Source organism: Aspergillus eucalypticola (genome assembly GCF_003184535.1).
Source record: "Aspergillus eucalypticola CBS 122712 chromosome Unknown BO83scaffold_21, whole genome shotgun sequence".
Lineage (NCBI taxonomy): Eukaryota > Fungi > Ascomycota > Eurotiomycetes > Eurotiales > Aspergillaceae > Aspergillus > Aspergillus eucalypticola.
Genome location: NW_020290295.1, coordinates 396228 through 413841, shown reverse-complemented (window position 1 = coordinate 413841; position 17614 = coordinate 396228). Strand labels below are relative to the sequence as shown.

Here is a 17614-nt window from a genome sequence, read left to right as displayed (position 1 = left end):
CATTTGTTGATAGACCGATACTTGTAAAATTGTTGTGAAGTCGTAGGTCCAGATGAGAATATCCTCCCAGTAAAGTCATATTCACGACAATTCAACAGAGGAGAGTCGAGAGCATCTGCTGGTCATCGTCATGATGCTAGGTATCATCTCTTCTTTTCTTCTGATTGGAGTATGAGTTAATGGTTGAGACTTTTGTCCCTTGGATAGTTCTTGATGAAAGCACTTATTTTGCAGACCGTGAAGGGCTGTTTCTTCTCCTCATGGCTGTTGTCACAATCTCATTGTTGCCATTCTTGTAGGTAATATCGCTTGCTTTCGCAACACTCCTCAGCCACCTCCTTCGTTTCCTTAATCCTCCTTTCCATCAGTATCGATTTCGCCTACCATGGAGGATAGGTAAGCACGCAATTATGTTGCTTCCTGACTCTCGCATTCCCCATTCTGTGGGGCGTTATCAAGCAGGGAAGACAAACATTGCCATCATCTCATAATCGTTCAGAAGGAACCCATGTTTGGTGTGGAAGACATGTTTGGGATGAGATGTTATGTGTATCATAAACACCCTGTTACTTTCTTCCCATTTGAATTCCTGTCATGACCGTGTTGGTACTTTTCATCTCTATGCCCCCTTCCATCTTAAAGACATTCTCTCAGCATCCATCCCTGCAGGCACTCCCATTCTCGATGTCCTTGATGATTTTTATCCCATGGAGTCGAAGTTGAACCGACATATCAGAAATTCATTGTGTCGGAGGCCGATTGGCAATTTGAATCACATGGCCGACATGGTTCGAGTGATAACCACATTGAGTGAAAGATGTCCACTAGGGAGTTTTGGTCGTCAGGTTCAACCTCTCTTGGCTGTCTTTCTCCTATATTTAGCTTCTTGATCACTCTGATCTGTCAATTGGTCCCAATCGGCAAGCTTGATCAACCCCAGTCATTTGATTCAAGTTAAAAGAACGTCTAACTATCTACCTGGGATTGTAGCCTGTTATGAATGAAGGATACCCACCACCTGATTTTTGGTCAACAGGTTGCAGCTCCCTTTGCTGATAATTCTCCTTCCATTAGCGCCATCCATGTCAGTCTTGACTTCGAATCAACCGAGAGACGACACTGTGTGCAGTTTCTTCTTTCAATTTGAGATTGATCAATCAGTCTATATTGTATATCTCGACTGTGATTCAAGCGGTCCACTGAAGACATTGCTCGTTATCTTCTCATCACGTTCGTTATCAAGTTCTGGAAAGAGATGGAACATCTGTCAAGTTCCACGGCTTTTCTGCCAACCTTTCGCCTCTCCACTTGGCACGTTCCATGTCGCTTTCCTTTTGGGACAAAGCTGAGACAATCATGGTCGGCTGCAATTGCTTTCCTCTTCTTGAGATTGAGATTGTTGAATCAGTCCCCATGGAAGATCGTGACTGACCGACCGAGTTGATGCTTAGGTCATATTCTCTTTGCATTTTTCGTCGCGTAGAGATGTTTTGATTTTGAGTCATCAATCCCAGCGTCCCTTGGCTGGTCTTCCTCCATCCTTTCGGCTTCGTCCACTCATTCGAATAGGTGTAATTTTATCGTACCATTTATGAACACCCTGACGATCCATTACTATGACCGTCCAATGCCGCTGTTAGGAGTACGTGTGTCCAGTGGCTACATATTTCTCTCCATCTCTTTTATATATTCCGCCCAAATCCTCTGTGCTGTGAGGTTCACAGCTACCACCATACCCTCATGGTATTCCACGACCATCTCATCCTATCAATATTTTCCCAGCATCGCCGAGTCTGAGGGCATTTACAACATCGGTCTCATAATGGGAGATGAGGATTGAAAGCCCTACAAACTTCTCTCCACGTCTGAGGCGAGGTAAATGAAGAGTAGGTTCGCACTGCACTCCACACTAGCAGCTTGTCCATTCGCGAGAGGTAATTCGATGGAGTCCGAATATGTGCGAGCAATCGTGGTTGCTTTTGCTTTTTAGAATCTGTCAATCGTGAATAGAGAATCCGCTTGATTGAAGTAATCCTTTGTGGATCTTCTTCCTAGCCATTTCTCGTCAAGTCCGGCTTCGGTTCTCAGAGAGAGACAGATAATGAACGGTCTGTATACTTCATCTTGTGCAACGTGCAAGCAAAGTTGTCAAGTAGGTTGGCAACCGTCATGGCGAGCAGCGCAGCTCAACAGATCAACCACTAACTAAAGACATAGCGAGTCTGCATCTTGCTTATAAGTTATGTCTTCTGCCTGCGGATCAAAATTTGGAGATGGTGAAAATATGGACCGTGTCTCTCGCTTCTTTCAGGGTATCAGTTATGCCTTTGAAATTGTTATATAGTTCCAACGGCAATCAGCCGACGCAGCCGACGCAAAAACCACCACAGATTTGATGCTTGTGACTAGCATTTCAAGGGATTCGCAAGTACCAATCGGACTTGTCACGATCATCTAGAGAAATAGAAGTGCTGTACCACTCGAGTATATTGTTTAATTCGCGAGCGTTCGACAGGTCCATGTGAGTCTGGTCAGTTAGCATCATACACACCGCGCTCTTAGCATCGATGACACAAAGCAGATGCTCCACCATCCATGAAGCCATTTATATGACATTTGAACTATCGCAGGTCATCTTGAACTCCGCTCATTCCGCTCAGTAGACGCCGAGATTAAGCGGGACGAGCAATGGAACGAGGTAGGAAGTACCTCTCCCAGAGCATCTTGCTCATCTTACTCTATCGGTGAGAACAACACCATGGCCAGAGCGACCACGTAGTTCGATTCATTTCCTCTGTTGGTGTTTCATGTTGTCCCGCGTGGATGTTGATGAATACCAGAAACAGAGAACTGCCACTCCACGGATATGTTCTCTGAGAGTCAAAGGACAGAACGGGAGGAACGACAACACGACAGTAAGCGTCTGGTATTGTGGACGACGGTTCCGACGGCTGAGTGACGTTGATTAGGATCAACATACCCACTGATGAATTTCCCAGCGAACTCTCGGTAGGTTGGCAACTGCATGAACACGATTCAACTCCTTGGTGTGCCCGTATATGCTCACTGGCTATAATCGCCTTCGGCCGCTGCGTCGATTGAAGGAAGAACAATAGCAAGGATGCTGCCGCGATTATTTCCGGGCTCCATTGGTAAAGGTTCCATTAGGAAGTAGTTAAGCGAAACAGCCAACTAATACTTCTCCTCTTCGTTTCCCAGTTTCCTATCCGGCGTGGAACTGACCAGGGGGTTTTTTTGGGCGGTATATTCAAGGAGCAAAGCTGAATCATAAACAGGTGCGCCATTTCATTGCATCTCGGGGGTGTTCTCCTAATGTCGTTATTTGTGTAATGTCCCTTCTTAGCTCTTCCTTCTGTCTCTGTTCATATCCAGGCAATACAGCCATCTTCTGGATGCACCGTGCACACCATGCATCTTGTGTTCTGTTCACTGCTCGGACTGACAGGATGTCGAACCTCTTCCACATCGGTAAATGCCTGGGCTTCGTTGAAGCTTCAAGCACAGTGATATACCCACAACATTCACATGGCTCCTCCAAACAATCGCCGCCACCACCCTTATCTGCGTCACCAGGGGAGCCCAAGAGTCAGAGCCAGGTTCACCTGCCGTAGCATCAGGACGGCTCGCATCATAGAAAGGGTCAACTTTTGATCGGTAGTCTTCACCCAAATGCCGCTAATGACTTCTAATACCACCCTTCAGTAGGCAGCAAAGACATCCGATGATGTCTGGCTGAGTCCCAGATCCGTCCTGAGCTTGTTGAGTTCCTTCCCATTGACTAGGTCTTTTGACACCTTCGGTCTTCCACCATATCCAATTGCACCCACAATGAAGTTGTCATTGTTCTCCTCTCAACCATGCATGTTTCGTAGACGGTTGCTTACACGCAGACGGCTGCGGAAGAAATCTGTGTATAGAAACCATTTTGCTGCATGCACATAGGACGTCGGTTTGTGTTGAGATCCTTTCTGTCGCGATGGTGCTTTATGCCACATATCGCCGTGTGCTTTAATCTTGTGGTGGAATGTCTCTCGAGTCACATTAAGTCCCTGGCTGTTCTCTCTGCGACTCAGGACATGGGTTAGTATATAGTATCGTTCTAGCCAAGTATAGCCTTGACTCGGCGTGCATTTCTGACATAGCTTTCTGGGCCCGTTATCATATATCCCAGACGAATATTTCAAGACCGGACCAGGCTCGGGCAGACCATTCCTCGTATGATGGGCGCTTTGGAGACGGAAGTGTTCCATTCCTGTGATGTCCTGTCATCTCAATAACAGCAGAGCGTTATAAATGTAAGTGGGCTCCGTTCCTGGCACATACACTGATTCTGATATGACACGATAAGGGGCCGCCATGGTGTCGGCTTGTTCTCCAGTGCGTAGTTTTTGAATATAGGAAATTCCGACACAGGCATAATATGACGAATATGTCAGGTTCGACGGCGTATTCACACTCTAACCCGTTAGAAAGGAAGATTATGGTAGAATGCATTCTTCATCGTACATTCTGTTAATCGGGTAGTCTGACTATCAGGACACTAGAAAGCATTCCAACAAAGCCAGTGGTCTGATGTTGCTTTGTTGACCACCCTGGAGGTACGCAAATTTCTTTCCGCCTCCATGACAGCGACCACACTGTTTCTTGAGTATATATCCCCGATGTCGGTTTTCGCACGAGCAGAGTCCATCGTCGGTGACGCAACCATTGTCGCTCATCATACTATTGCCAGGCCGAGTGAATTGCACGTCTTCATCCTACCCCCATATTAATGGCAAATATGACGTGGTGATACTAATCAGAACAATATGTTGTCAAGATTTTTCAGACAACGACCATAATTTTCCGCTGCTTCGGTCCGAGCATACTGGAGAACGCTCTGGAGCTCAAATAAGCCGAGGCTGAAGAAGGCGACTATCACATAAGCTCATCGCGATCTTCCTTCTGCTGAACTGATCGTGCGTGTATGTTTTTCAGGGACAGGACATGATTAGAAAGCGCGTCATCTATCTTGAGGTCGCGTGAAATAGTCGTTTTCTCTCCATGTCTTGCCGTAAATTGATATATAGCGAGTTTGAGGTATAATGATAATCGAGCCAGCTAAACGGTAGCACCATGGCCGTCCGCGTCGACGTTCGGGAGCGCGATCGAATGGCAGCAGAAGCTTTGTCGAATCATTGTACCCGGAGAAACATCTATTCCTGTCGATAGAAAGTACTGCAATCGGGCAGAGCTGTTGATCCAGCCCTCCCCCCTTGCTTTGACAAAGGAGCTCAACCGGAATTCCAAGTGTGCAAATAGGTGGGTTCGCCAGCTGAGTTGGAACATGTACAGCCTCTCGACACATGTTCAGAAGAGAGTGAAGGTGTGTGTCACTTTTGGGACACATATATGAAGGTCGCGTGTGTGTTTCGGTAGATGCCATGGCGCTCTCCAGGACTGATGTATTTGGCATTCGCCGTTAGGTGCGATAAACGAGGCCGAAGTAAACTGCTAGCCCAAGATAGTGGAGACGATCTTCTTGTGTGTGCGACATTCGGCGTGGAGGTGGAACTGCTCTATCGGCGCCTAGTTTGTTCGTACATCTTGGCTGCAGTGATGATGGACAATAGAGTGTGACACAGGCCGAATGGTGAATACCTTCTATGATCATTGACGGCTGGGCAGAGGTATTGGTCATGATCATTGGTATCTTGCAATCATGCTTCTTCAGATGTAGTCATGGGGGCATTCCGCAGACACTTCTTCATCTTGGCCAAAGACTTAGCAAAACGGTCCATCTGACCATTTCCATCGACACAGTATCACAAAGGTCACATTTCTTCGGAGCGGCTTCAAAACACATAGCCACTTTTAGAGACCATTTTTTTGAACCGGGAATTGGAATATCTGGGTCAAGTACCTCAGTCTTTTGCTGTCGTACAAATGCCCATATTGAAAGATGAGCTAAGAGTTCACGCTTTCTTGTCCTTCCTTAAATGATACTTCGTCGGTAATTTCCCGACACATATCTGCCGTTTGATTGACAGTAAAGACCGCAGATCCTTAGTCAACAGCACAGTAGATCCAGACGCCATCCCGCCAGCGAGGGAGTCCTTCAGGCGCGGAGTGCGCATGTCGTCAAGACAATATGCGGATAATTTCGTGCGGGCGCATGAGAGAGTTGAACTCTAGTGGCCGGCAGTCCTTACAGCCACCGACCACCCCGCGAAAGTCCGCAGGGGCCATCACCATGGCGCTGATATTTCCCCCAATACCTAGATGGGAATAGTGTGATCCCAGTCAGAGAAGATAGGGTAAATGTAACTCCACAGTGGACTTCTGCTTCGCCGTGTGCATGTCTATTGTGCTTTCCTTGGAACGCCAAAGATCTTCTGGCTTACCAGTCTTTTCTTCGATTGGAGCTCAACTCCACCCAGTCGAAGGCATAGCTTTCATTCTCCCATCTAGAAATAATCGTACCAAGTGATTCAGCCAGCGCGGTCGGTCGATTGGCAACTTGTACACCTTGGCTTGCTAGTGAGGCGCTGTGGTTCCAGGAGAAAAACACCCACAGACAATACAGTCCTGCTAACAATCCATAGCTCTTGAACCAGCTTTTCTAGGCGATGCCACGTTTCATGGAATCATCAAGGAAAGGTGCGGTCTGCAGCTGGCGGCCATCAACCGAGCCTTTGCTTGCATTTAAGGGCATTAGCAGGTGCTGAGCAATTGTTTCTCAGGAGATCAATCTGAGGAAATCAAAGTCCTGAAGCTGGCAGCTCGGTCGTATCCTTCTCCGTATTATCATCTTATATATCTTGGTCATTGGGTAGACATTTGTCCAGAGAAATGAGCTGTCAGTGGTAATACTAAGAACGCACTTCCATTGTCCTTGACAAGTTCTCTGAAGTTTCCCGCCATTGCGTTCTTCTCAGCCTCCGTTTTCGGGTGTGTAAGTTTTGGGACATTTGGATTTCTTGGGATTGAAGCAGGGAATTCCAGCTGGAGATTTTGGTCTTTCTGTGCAGGTTATGATTGACTGCGGATGCAATTATAGATCAGTGGGCTTAGTTTGAGTTAAAGGAACAAGTGATCCGTTCATTCAACGTAAGGTCATGATATCCAGAAAGCAAATTCCCGGGTTGTCCAGCAGCGGCAAATCCAAACAACAAATGGCCACATGAAGTGGCCAACACCATGGCCTTGAATGATTGCGTAGGATTTTATCTCATGGAGATATCAAAGGGGCCCAACAACATGAGGTGAAATGATTTCAGGGGCAGACACCTCTGGAAGATCATAGTACGGAGCCCAGTGCCTTGGGAGCATGTCGGTTCAGGAGACAGTTCTGTGGTCAGAGACATGTGACTTCGCTTGAAGCAAGCAGCCCTGCATTTGATCAATATCAGTTTCGTCCCACACACACCGTGAAGCCGGTGATGTCTACACTTCATCATCTAGTGCAGTCGGGCAACATTAGAAGCCCATGGTGTGCCTCACGCCGGCTGTTATGGGATGCTTTCTGTCATTAAAACAACCTGGAGAACCTCTTGACTGGATTGTGAAAGCCTGTGCTATTTAAGGGCGCGGTCTTCGAGCCCCTCCGCCAGTTCTCTATCTATTGTAAAATGAGTCCCAAAGTCCCAGGTGTATGTGTCTTAGATCTTGTTACCTTTTCTCAGTAATGAGCGCGAGCTTAGCAGTAAGCTGTAGGCTCTATGGCCCCCATTTGGCGAGTCTCGTTATGAGAATGGCACTGTGCCCATAAGTTCGACTATGTGCTTTACTTTTCAGTCCCCGGTGAGCGTATATATCAACACTGAGGACTCTGGGATGACTCGTGCAATGACAGGTCGTCATGCTATGTCAGAAAGGTTTCGCCTCTCGACATGAAGAGAGTACCGCAAGGAAGGGATGAAGTCAATGAATATCACAGTATGCTCGAGGCATGTTAGCCATCTTATGTCTAGAATGAATACATATATAAGGTAGGAATGAGCTTGGCTGATGATGTATTGATAGGAAAGAGATGCGGTGCAGAGAAAGGGGGAGAGGAGAATGAGGGAAGGAACACGGCGAGAATTTTATAGCCAATTTTGAAATCAGTTTCCGTGGGAGTCACCGTTTGGATGACCCGCCGTGTGAATATTTTTTTTCTTTTTTTTCTTCCTTAGAGACGGGAAGTTCCCAATACACGAGTCAGCGTGAATCGTAGAATGCTGTGTGCGTCACTTAGGAGGTCTCTATTAAGGGTGGTTTTAGCGCCGTATGGATACCAATTCACGAAATTTAGCCGCTTAGATGCATCACAGAGAATGCTGTCAACATTGTTGAAAGAGCCAGAAGACTTCCCAGAATTTGAATATTGTCAGGAAATTTGGTATCATAGTCTAACAGTACGCTAATGTTTTTCGTATGATAGTAAACTGGATATGCGCATAGACCTAGACATTTCACTGCACCTGTGCAGTGCCATCACATGGTCCTTGGGATTGAGGAAGAAATCCATATCAACAGGACTTCGGTGTATCTGCGTGAATCCATACCATGCACTCAACACTGACCTATTGTAATGATCCAGGACGTGAAGTGCTGGCTTTCACGCAAGGCATCAATTTTGTCAAGGCTTGCTGAATTCACGTTCTATTGCTTCCACCATCTCGTCTACTAGGGTCAGCTTCACTCAATCACAGGGTGGGGTACGTATACGTACCTCGCATTCCTTGGATTGCCTCAAAGGCAATTGCGTGGTTCGCCAGGAACTTCGCTACTACTCGCAGGCTCTGTTCCAGCTCATCCCTCAGTCCTGCTAATGGAAAGTCACCTGCGTGCGAATCCGGCACCTTTGTAACGAAAGGCCTTGTTTTGCAACTCAGAGTCAGCATCGTATAGCCCGCCTGCATGGCGCAACTGATCAAAGTGGGCATGGCCCGGGGAACCTCATAGTTCTGGAATATGTACGGTAAATTGGTCGGAGAATCATCATTAGTTGGGTTAGGAAATGGAAGGCTGTCCAATAAAGTTACCACATTTATGGCTGCATGAACACAGATCACTGAGGATGTGTGCGATGAGAAGGGGAACTGGATGCCAAATTGTTGCATCGAAGCGGGACGCTGCAGCAAGGTCGTATCACTGGATGCACAGCCTTCATCTATGCTTTCGTTGGTGCACGAGACTGGATGCAGACCAGGCTGTTCAGAGAACATGGGCATATCTTGAAAGGCACAGTATCGGTGCAATTTGATCCGAGCGCTACATAGTCAGTCAGCCATTGCAAACAATAACCAACCAGGATACTCACCTGTGCAATTTGATCTCAGCATACGATCTCAAAGCGCTTGAGGCCACCGATTCGACACAGTTTGGCTGAGGGCCTTGTGAAGCCGACAGTTTATCCCGACACTCGAGTAGCAGTGAGGTAATCTGAGTATCAAGCTCAGACATCCGCGTTTGAATCCCTGACACATCCTCCCGGCGACGTATAGTCTCGTCAAGCTCAACGGCAAAAATACCAGCTTCATATAAAGCTTGTTGGGCTTCGACACGGAGCCTCCAACCCTAGAAGGCATAAGCAAGGGTTCCTCCGACGACTAAACGGAAACACACCTTTGGATATGGGGTCACAAATGAAGGATCGTACACGTCAAATGAAGCCGGCTATACAGGATTAGTCAATTGCCTACCTTGCTGCCAGATGTAGCACTCACCATGCCAGTCACCGTTGCCATATGACTTGCGGCCATATACTACGAAATTAGCACTGTCTGAAGGAATAAAAATGGCTAACAAAACCAACCACAAACCACCATGACCTACGCCGGGCCAAGGCATACTCATTCTCCTCCAGGGACTCATGCAGTCCTAGCCTGAAGGCCATTTCCAGAGCCTCATTCGCTAACCTGGCCGTGTTATCGAGATTCCCTTGCTGGCCATATTCATAGAAGCACAGGATGGATAGTGCAATAACTCCTTCGAGGCACACAGGGAGTTTTGAGTGAAACGGTGGCCGACCGATAGAATCCCGCAAGGAGCCTTCGAACCCACCGGGAGTCCGTAGCGGCTGGTAATCCCGAGCAATCACCGCATAGGCAGCTTCGGCAAATCGCAGCGAAACCTCTCTTCGGATGGTGACATATTCTGGTCTGGCAGGATATTCCACATCTTTGTGGGGGACCAGCGCCACCATCGCTGAGATGGCCAGCGCGAGTGGACTTGCCGGCTTAAACCCATCCGGATGGTCCACCCTGACTGGATTGTGGGTAACAGGCAAACGATCAGGCGGAGGAAGGATGGGATAATATGGATGTATGAAAATGTAGTATGCATCCAATCTACATCGTGTCAACAAGATTCGATGCCTTATCATTGTCTTCCCCGCTTACATGTCCTCATTGCTGCCGTATAGCTGGACCTTGTTGACAGGCTGAGCGGGCTGCAAACCCCGGAGGGTCTCGACTGGGTTTCGGGGGAAAACAGAGTCGAACATGGACTCTATTTCCGCCATTGGAGTTCCAACGTTGCGCAGGGTAGCGCTGGGGCCACATAGTTTGGCCAGTTTCTGCATCCATTCTAGACTCGGCAGTCAGCAACCGTTGATCAGCAGGACTCGAGAGGAAGGAGAGAAGAGGTGGAAGGCAGGTGGGCAGGAAGTATACCATTCCCATCGAGAGTTGATGCTGTCCCCGCAGAGGGGGGTCCTTTGGTTGAATCCTGAGCCGAGTGCGGATCTGACATGGCCTTGGCATCTAGTATGCGCGGGCCGGGAGTGACTGGGGATGATGCCGTCGTCTTAGCACGGAATATATAAAGACTGGAGGGATTCCTGACGAAGGGGCCAAAACACCGTTTGAGACCCGAGCCATAGGAACGGAAGCGCCCCCCACGGCTGTCAAAGCAAAGATCAGTCAAGTTTTCCGTCCGAACTACTGCAGCACCTCCCCGGATAATCCATGAACCCGATCGGTCCGTCCAGTAGTTTGGACAAGGGGAGGGGGGGAAGCTGAGCAGTAGCACCAAGAGTACTGACAGGACGACTAGTATTCCCTAGTCTCTCCATCCATCTTCCAGCACCTACCCATCATTGTGGCCCGATTGGGTCGAGGTTTTCATCAGATCCCGTTCCGGACGCCGTCGTCGCCCGGCTTCTGCTGGTTTTGTTGTGACTGTCATCGCTCCCCCATGGTCAAGACAGTATTCCACAGAATAATTAGGAGATGCGGAAAGGAAAGAAGACAAATGCCCCGGCCAGCAGTTCGAAAAAAAAAAATATTTATATGGTGGTCATCAGGCGGTTCAAATCCCGACAAGCGGGCTAACGGGGATAGACAGTTGGGAGGTGGGATTTGCTTCGCTTCATGACAAACGAGAGCTGCGCCCTTGCAAACAATCATCTTGGCAAATGACCGGTACGGCCAAACCCGTGGTTGCTTACTTGGCAGTACTGTGTAGGTCGGGATTACTGGGTATCGGGAATGGCTCACACTCGGTTGGCGCTACTAGTAGTAGTAAAAATAGTAATAATACTTAGTATTGGCAGTAGATAGAACAGCTGATAGATGGAAGGACATTCCAGAGTTCTCGGGAGGGGGGGAAAGAGTGGAGGGAACGGAGACTGTAGCCGGTGATTGAACCAAAGGTTGTACCTGTTCAGGCCTGGCGGTGGGGAATCAGCAGCCCAAGCCAGACCCCGGGCGGCTGGCTCATTCTGCCTTCTTCTGCCTCTTCGGCCGAAGCTGCAGGTTGGGACCCACAATAATGGAACACGGACAGCCCCTCTCTTAACCCATCTCTTCTACCACTACGTACTACTGCCACTACTAAGGCTACTAGATAATTCTAGTCTCGAGTCTCCATCACCTTTCATTCGGTCAATTTCCTCCATTCTCCTGCATCCCTTGACTTCCTCTCTCCTTCGGCTCTGCAATACATAATCCTTCTGCACCTCCATTCGGCACTGATCGATCCCCGCTGTCCTATCCTGTCCTATGATCTATCCCACCCTTCTCGAACCCGATCGTCATATACATCTCAATCACAAACCACCTTGTCCTTCCCCCACACAAGCGCTTGCTGCCGCTAGACGAGGAGCCTGTCTGCACACCATTATTCCAAAGCGAGCGACACCTCATGCAGCTGAATGGAGATCGTTCGTCTATTGACGTTGAATGTCACAGCGATGTCCAGACGGAGCGATCAGAAAATAGTTTTCCGGCTTCATACTTTCCCGTGTCGTGCCTGACGCCAGTCGCACCCCTCGACACTCCCGGAAGAACTCGGTTGCTGCTAAGCGAAGTTCCATCCAGGCTAGATGCACCCCAAGGCAAATTCGGGTGCCGTACCCAAAGGGGGAGAGACCCTGCCTGGCTGCATCGGATCCATGTCCATCCCCTCCTAACCAGCGACTGACATCAAAGGTTTCGGGATCTGGGTAAAGTCCCTCATCACGGTGCATGGTGTAACTCTGCGTGCTGACCGTCGTTCCTTGAGGAATCTGGTATCCGCAAAAGGTCACTCCGCCATTCGGCACGCCCCGAGGCAAGGAGCCGGGGGCTGCTCCATAGAGCCGTAGGGTCTCCGTGATGACGGCATCGAGGAGCGGCAGTTCCTCCAACGCAGCTTCGTTATAATTCGAATCCAGCGCACGGACCTCTTCTTCCAGATCGTGCTGGAGCTTCGGCTGCGACAGCACAGCCCATACCAGGTAAGTCAGCGTGACAGCAGTAGTATCGGAGCCAGCCACGATCAGATTGCCCGCTTCAATCACCACGTCCTCCTCAGAAAGCGTGCTGCTCGTCTTCTCCGATTCATTGACTATTCCGGTGAAAATATTCCGCGTGGAGTTGCTATTCGCTCGACTATTTGACACCGCTCGCCTTCCATATTCAGTAAGATAGTCGCTGGGGCGAAACATCTCCTGGAAGGATGCAAGTGGGACATATCGGCCAATGAGTGCCACAAGGGGAAGCTCTACGTTGATTCCCGAACCCATCATGGTGGACTCCAAAATATTGATATATTTGTTTTTCTGCTGACCATTAGCCGAGTCTGTCATGCAGCAATGGGCACTTTAATAACTCACCTTTCCATACTGCAGCATTTCAAATGATTCACCGAACATCAAATGACCGCTGACATCTGTGGCGAGAAACGTCCACCACTTCAGAACATCGGATGTCCCATCCCGCAGCAATTCACCGCGAATCCGAGACACTGCTAACTGGACTTTTTCCCTTACTACGGGCTCCCATGTTTGTCTTAATTCGGATTTGGAGAATGCACGCGCAAACAACTTCCTACGCGCAGCATGTTCCTTGGGATCCCGCAGAGTAAAGACTCCCGGATTTCGGTCCCAGGAGAACTTTTGATACCATGGGGTCTTCAGGAAGGCCGACCCGACACGATGGATCTCTTTGAACTCGGGCAGTGAGGAAATAGAAACCTCGTCCGGAGCAATACGCACTACAGGGCCATATTTCTGGTGCAGATCGTGGATGAAGTAGATGCGCTTTCCCGTAACGATCGATAACTTTAGCGGCAACCTTGTTACTCTTGTGTACAAAGGTCCCGGTATGTGACGAAGGGGAGATCTGAGGAACGTGTAAGTAATCTATACCATTGGTCAGTAACTGCCTCATCCTGCAGAGGATACTCGTATGCTGCGGTGAAGCTATGCATACCTGCAAAACCCAGATCGCCACCACAGTCACAATGCACAATGCAACATGTTGCTCCATGTCAGAATTGAGTCAGCTTAACAGTTGTTCAGAGCAAATGAATGGAATTATTGCCAACAAAAACAAAGAAAGAGAAAAAAAAAAAAAAAAAAAAAAAAACTATCCTTGAGAATTCGCCCTTTTTTTTTATATGTACATCATCCCGGGTCACGCCCTTGAGTCACCCAACGTACGCTCCTCATTTGCTGTTCGGAGCCCGGCTCCACCCCCGCTCTCCGCACGCGGCTATTCTGCTCGAAATACCATCCAGGCCCCTGGTTTCGAAAACCCAAAAGTACGATCAGAGACTTTGCTCCACCCCTGTCTCTTTTTTACAACTATGACACAACGTTTAATCAGGTACAAATTTGCCACTGCCAGCTCTATAGCGATAAGATGAGGCGTTTACGGCAAGACAATGCATTCTCGCATGCCAAGCATGAAGCATTGTCCTACACAACCGCAAGACTAATAGTATAGGGGGCAGATTTTACAACTTAGTCTCGAGTGATCTTGCTCAGAGAAGTGAATTGAGGGCATGAGTGGGTTTCAATTGCTTGTGATGCGTCATACCGTGTAGCGGCTTAAATGCTCCAATTAACATATTGCTCGCACCGCAGCCATCCAGATCGCCATCACATCCACGCAATCACATCAAAACAAAAATGTGACTCATAAATTCATTCTTCATTCGCATGAACAAACTTAAAAGCAAGCTGGAAACCTCTCACTGACCAAGGAAAGCAAGCATGGTAGCCGGCCAGCGAGAACTCGTAGCATATTTTTCGTGCATACCCCCTGATATAACCTACTGCTACTCCGTAGATAGCCACTTCCTTTCAATTTACCGTACTATATTATTCCCTCAATCAAAGCGCGAGAGCCACGATTCGAAGCGAGACGAAAAGGACAGACACCCACAAAATACCATTATGAGAGAGCATCCGACATCCTTCACAGCTAATAATCGATTGATACGCTCGTCTAAACCGTGGCACCCGATGATAACCAATCCAGTAGTAGCCTAGACTACCACCAGTACTACAATCAACACCTACTTCGTCAGTAAGTTACCAATCGCCCTATTATTCCAATCAGCCCCATGTCTCTCGCGAATAGTAAGTAGTAATAAAATACTCCATTTCGTATCATTGCAAAGGTATCATCAATCAATCATATCGTGATTCTCACTCTCTTTAATACAAGCCGTAGACCACAACTGATTAACTAATTTTACTTTGGTAGATAGTAGTATTAATAGTAGTAGTACTTATTACTATATATCATGCTAAAGACAGCGTCCCGACCACGAAAGAAGGGGAGGGAAAGATTACACTTCTCCAAAAATGCAATTCTATCATAACAGAAAAGAACTTTTATTGATATTGATTCCGCAGTGCACCATGTCTGCCAGTAATGAACTAATGAGGAGAAATAGAGAACGGAAAAAAAGAAAATGTCTGGTATCATTCCTAGAGGTATTCAGAGAAAAGAAGAAAAGGAAAGGAAAAGTCCGGTGCAAGGTATATACATGTGCATAGAAATGTATGCAAGATGAAAGGTAGGGACGCTCATGCTTCTGCTTCTCCGCAGCCTTCTGCGGAGAGGGATAGAGGTACATCTTCTGATCGAAGGATAGATGTTGGGGTCGTCAGAGAATGAAGGTGAATCTGGAATAGCCGCCGCCACCTCAAGTATAAAATAAACCGTATATAGTAGTACAAATATAGGCGTGAGAAGTAGTATAACATAGAAAATGAGGAAGAAAAAAAAAGGCATTATTTCGAAGACATTCGGTGGGCGACTATCTCCCCCACATCCGTGCTGACGAGTCATTGATTCTCCCATGGTGGCGGTCTGAATCCTTGCTCGAGCGATCGCTGCTCTCTTCGACTTCATTGTCGAATGCGGGTTCAGAAGTGATCTCGATTGTCGTATGTTGGTACACCTTACCCATGGGGGTCAATTCAACGCCGGCAGTCTGCACGATGTTGTCGGTGGAGCCGTCGCGCACAGTTTGCTCGAGATCATCATCTTCATGATGGACGCCCTTGCGCAGAGCGCTAATGTCCGTCCGATTCATCTTGGGGTCCGCGGTGATGGTGGTCAGATGGTTTTCTGTAGTCTTTCGGCCCTTGCTGCTGGCGAAGCGGTTGTAACTGCGATCGTGGCTGGGTTCGGATTCCAAGATCAGGTTTCGACGGGTCAGAGTGTAAAGCAGGGCGTCCACCAGTCCGGAGCTGGTGATCAAGGCACCGGCAACACAGAAGTAGGCTATACTTGGGGAGTTGCCTTGCGCGGTCGCCATTCGACCTGCGGCAAGAGGGAGCGATAGAACAATATAGGCGATCGGATAGATGACCATGTATCCGATGACGCGGCGAAGGCGCTTGAGACTTTCGATGTGACTGCTGCCCAGAATGGCGGATTGCTTGATCCGCATCCGCAGCTGGAACCACATCACAGCGTACAGACAGACCGTACCGAATTCGGCCAAGAAAATCCAGATATAGTGAGTCCAGAGACGGATGGATTCGTAGTCTTCGCTGATCCAGCACTAGAAGCGCGAAAGTTTAGTTGTGGGCCCCTTTTGATGAAGGAGAATGACTTACCCAGGCACCTGATGGGATAAAGACGTAACGGCCATGAGCAGCAAGGGGGATGATGACTAGGACGGCGACGAAGATCCAAACTCCAATGACGAAGCTGACGAAGACCCGATGGCTCATTTTCCGCCCAAGAGCGACGAGAAGGAAGGTGTGAAAAGCGATCGCCATGACGAAAAGTCCACTTCCTGGGTCTCCTACCTGCAGCCAGAATCCTTGGAGGAAACAACCCGCCGAGTCCGCGGATATCTTATCCTCTGCAATCCATTTAATGCATATCAGGAAGGCGAGCGCTTGTTGGAGATCGGCCAACACGAGGTTGTAGATGAGAACCACATATTGATTGTAACCAATGTACCGGGCATAGGAACCGCGCCAAAAGATGAGTCGATAGCTGATGAAACAGATCAAGGCTAGTGTCGCTATGAAGGATAGAACTGCCATGACAGAGACTGCAATAAGACCTTTGCGCTGCGTGCTTGGGAGGGGATCAATGTCCAGAGTGACGCCACCCGGGCCATAGATCGTTCGGCGGAATAGGTCGCGTCCCCCTTCATCGAATGCCCCCAGGGCACTCAAGACATGTACAAGACTCATTGTTGATCGGGTGTTGTAAATCGGATGCCGGGGTAGGCTGCGGTCATTATTCTCTTCCTCAAACGGCGGAGACAGCTGCAGCTCGGCTCGGGAGATAGGACGGTGATTTTTGTAGGATCCCCGGAAGAAAGATAGTGGGTTGGGGCGATCTAGATAATTGCTGGAGTGTCGACAAGAATGGGCAAAGTAGTGCAAGGCCGATCTGTGTTCGAGTCAGGGGTCAAGCCTTCGCACGTACTTGCCAGGACTACCCAAAAAACAGTCGAAAGGTAAAAGAAGAGGGGAAAGGGGACATTGCGCGATGGAAGTAGGAAATGGACGAGCCACCCACGCACATGGAAGGCTAAACTACCGGCAACGGGGAGTGGATATGCTGTGGAGGGCCAGCCCTTTACCACGCAAAGCTTTTCGCCAGGTTAGTTTTAGATCCTGCTGCTCATGAGCCTACAGAAGTGAAAAGTGAAAACTAGGAAGTCAATCAGTTAGTCGAAGCTAGTTCTACCCCATATCACGGTCTGGGCCGACGTATCCTGTGCTGTCCTATGGGAGGAAAAGCCCAGGGTTGCCCCTCACGGAAGTCAAAACCAAGGGGCTCTGAAGTCTGAACTGGGAAGGTCGACAAGGTCAGCAAGTACTCTGACCTATAGCGGCCTAGCAGTATATACAAGTGGTTCCTGAAACCTTGAAGTTTGG

At 48.5% G+C, this 17614-nt stretch overlaps 3 protein-coding genes across 3 annotated transcripts; all 3 read right to left on the bottom strand.

The window, feature by feature from the left end:
* Window positions 1-8623: 8623 nt before the first annotated feature.
* BO83DRAFT_429407 (transcription factor domain-containing protein) lies at window positions 8624-10740 on the bottom strand (the record flags this gene model as incomplete). The annotated part of the gene is made up of 8 exons (XM_025535457.1): window positions 8624-8667; window positions 8717-9258; window positions 9308-9564; window positions 9613-9663; window positions 9714-9752; window positions 9803-10337; window positions 10389-10575; window positions 10662-10740. The coding sequence occupies 8 exons, from the start codon at window positions 10738-10740 to the stop codon at window positions 8624-8626; spliced, it is 1734 nt and encodes a 577-aa protein (XP_025385726.1).
* Window positions 10741-12157: 1417 nt separating this feature from the next.
* Window positions 12158-13794, bottom strand: BO83DRAFT_410021 (cytochrome P450; the record flags this gene model as incomplete). The annotated part of the gene is made up of 4 exons (XM_025534177.1): window positions 13683-13794; window positions 13303-13612; window positions 13085-13239; window positions 12158-13033 (listed from the first exon to the last, which is right to left on the bottom strand). Exons 1-4 carry the CDS (start codon window positions 13737-13739, stop codon window positions 12158-12160), a joined length of 1398 nt encoding a protein of 465 aa, XP_025385725.1. The 5' UTR covers window positions 13740-13794.
* Window positions 13795-15522: 1728 nt separating this feature from the next.
* On the bottom strand, window positions 15523-16921 carry gprC (the record flags this gene model as incomplete). The annotated part of the gene is made up of 2 exons (XM_025534176.1): window positions 15523-16275; window positions 16331-16921. 2 exons carry the CDS (start codon window positions 16919-16921, stop codon window positions 15523-15525), a joined length of 1344 nt encoding a protein of 447 aa, XP_025385724.1.
* Between the last annotated feature and the right edge of the window lie 693 nt (window positions 16922-17614).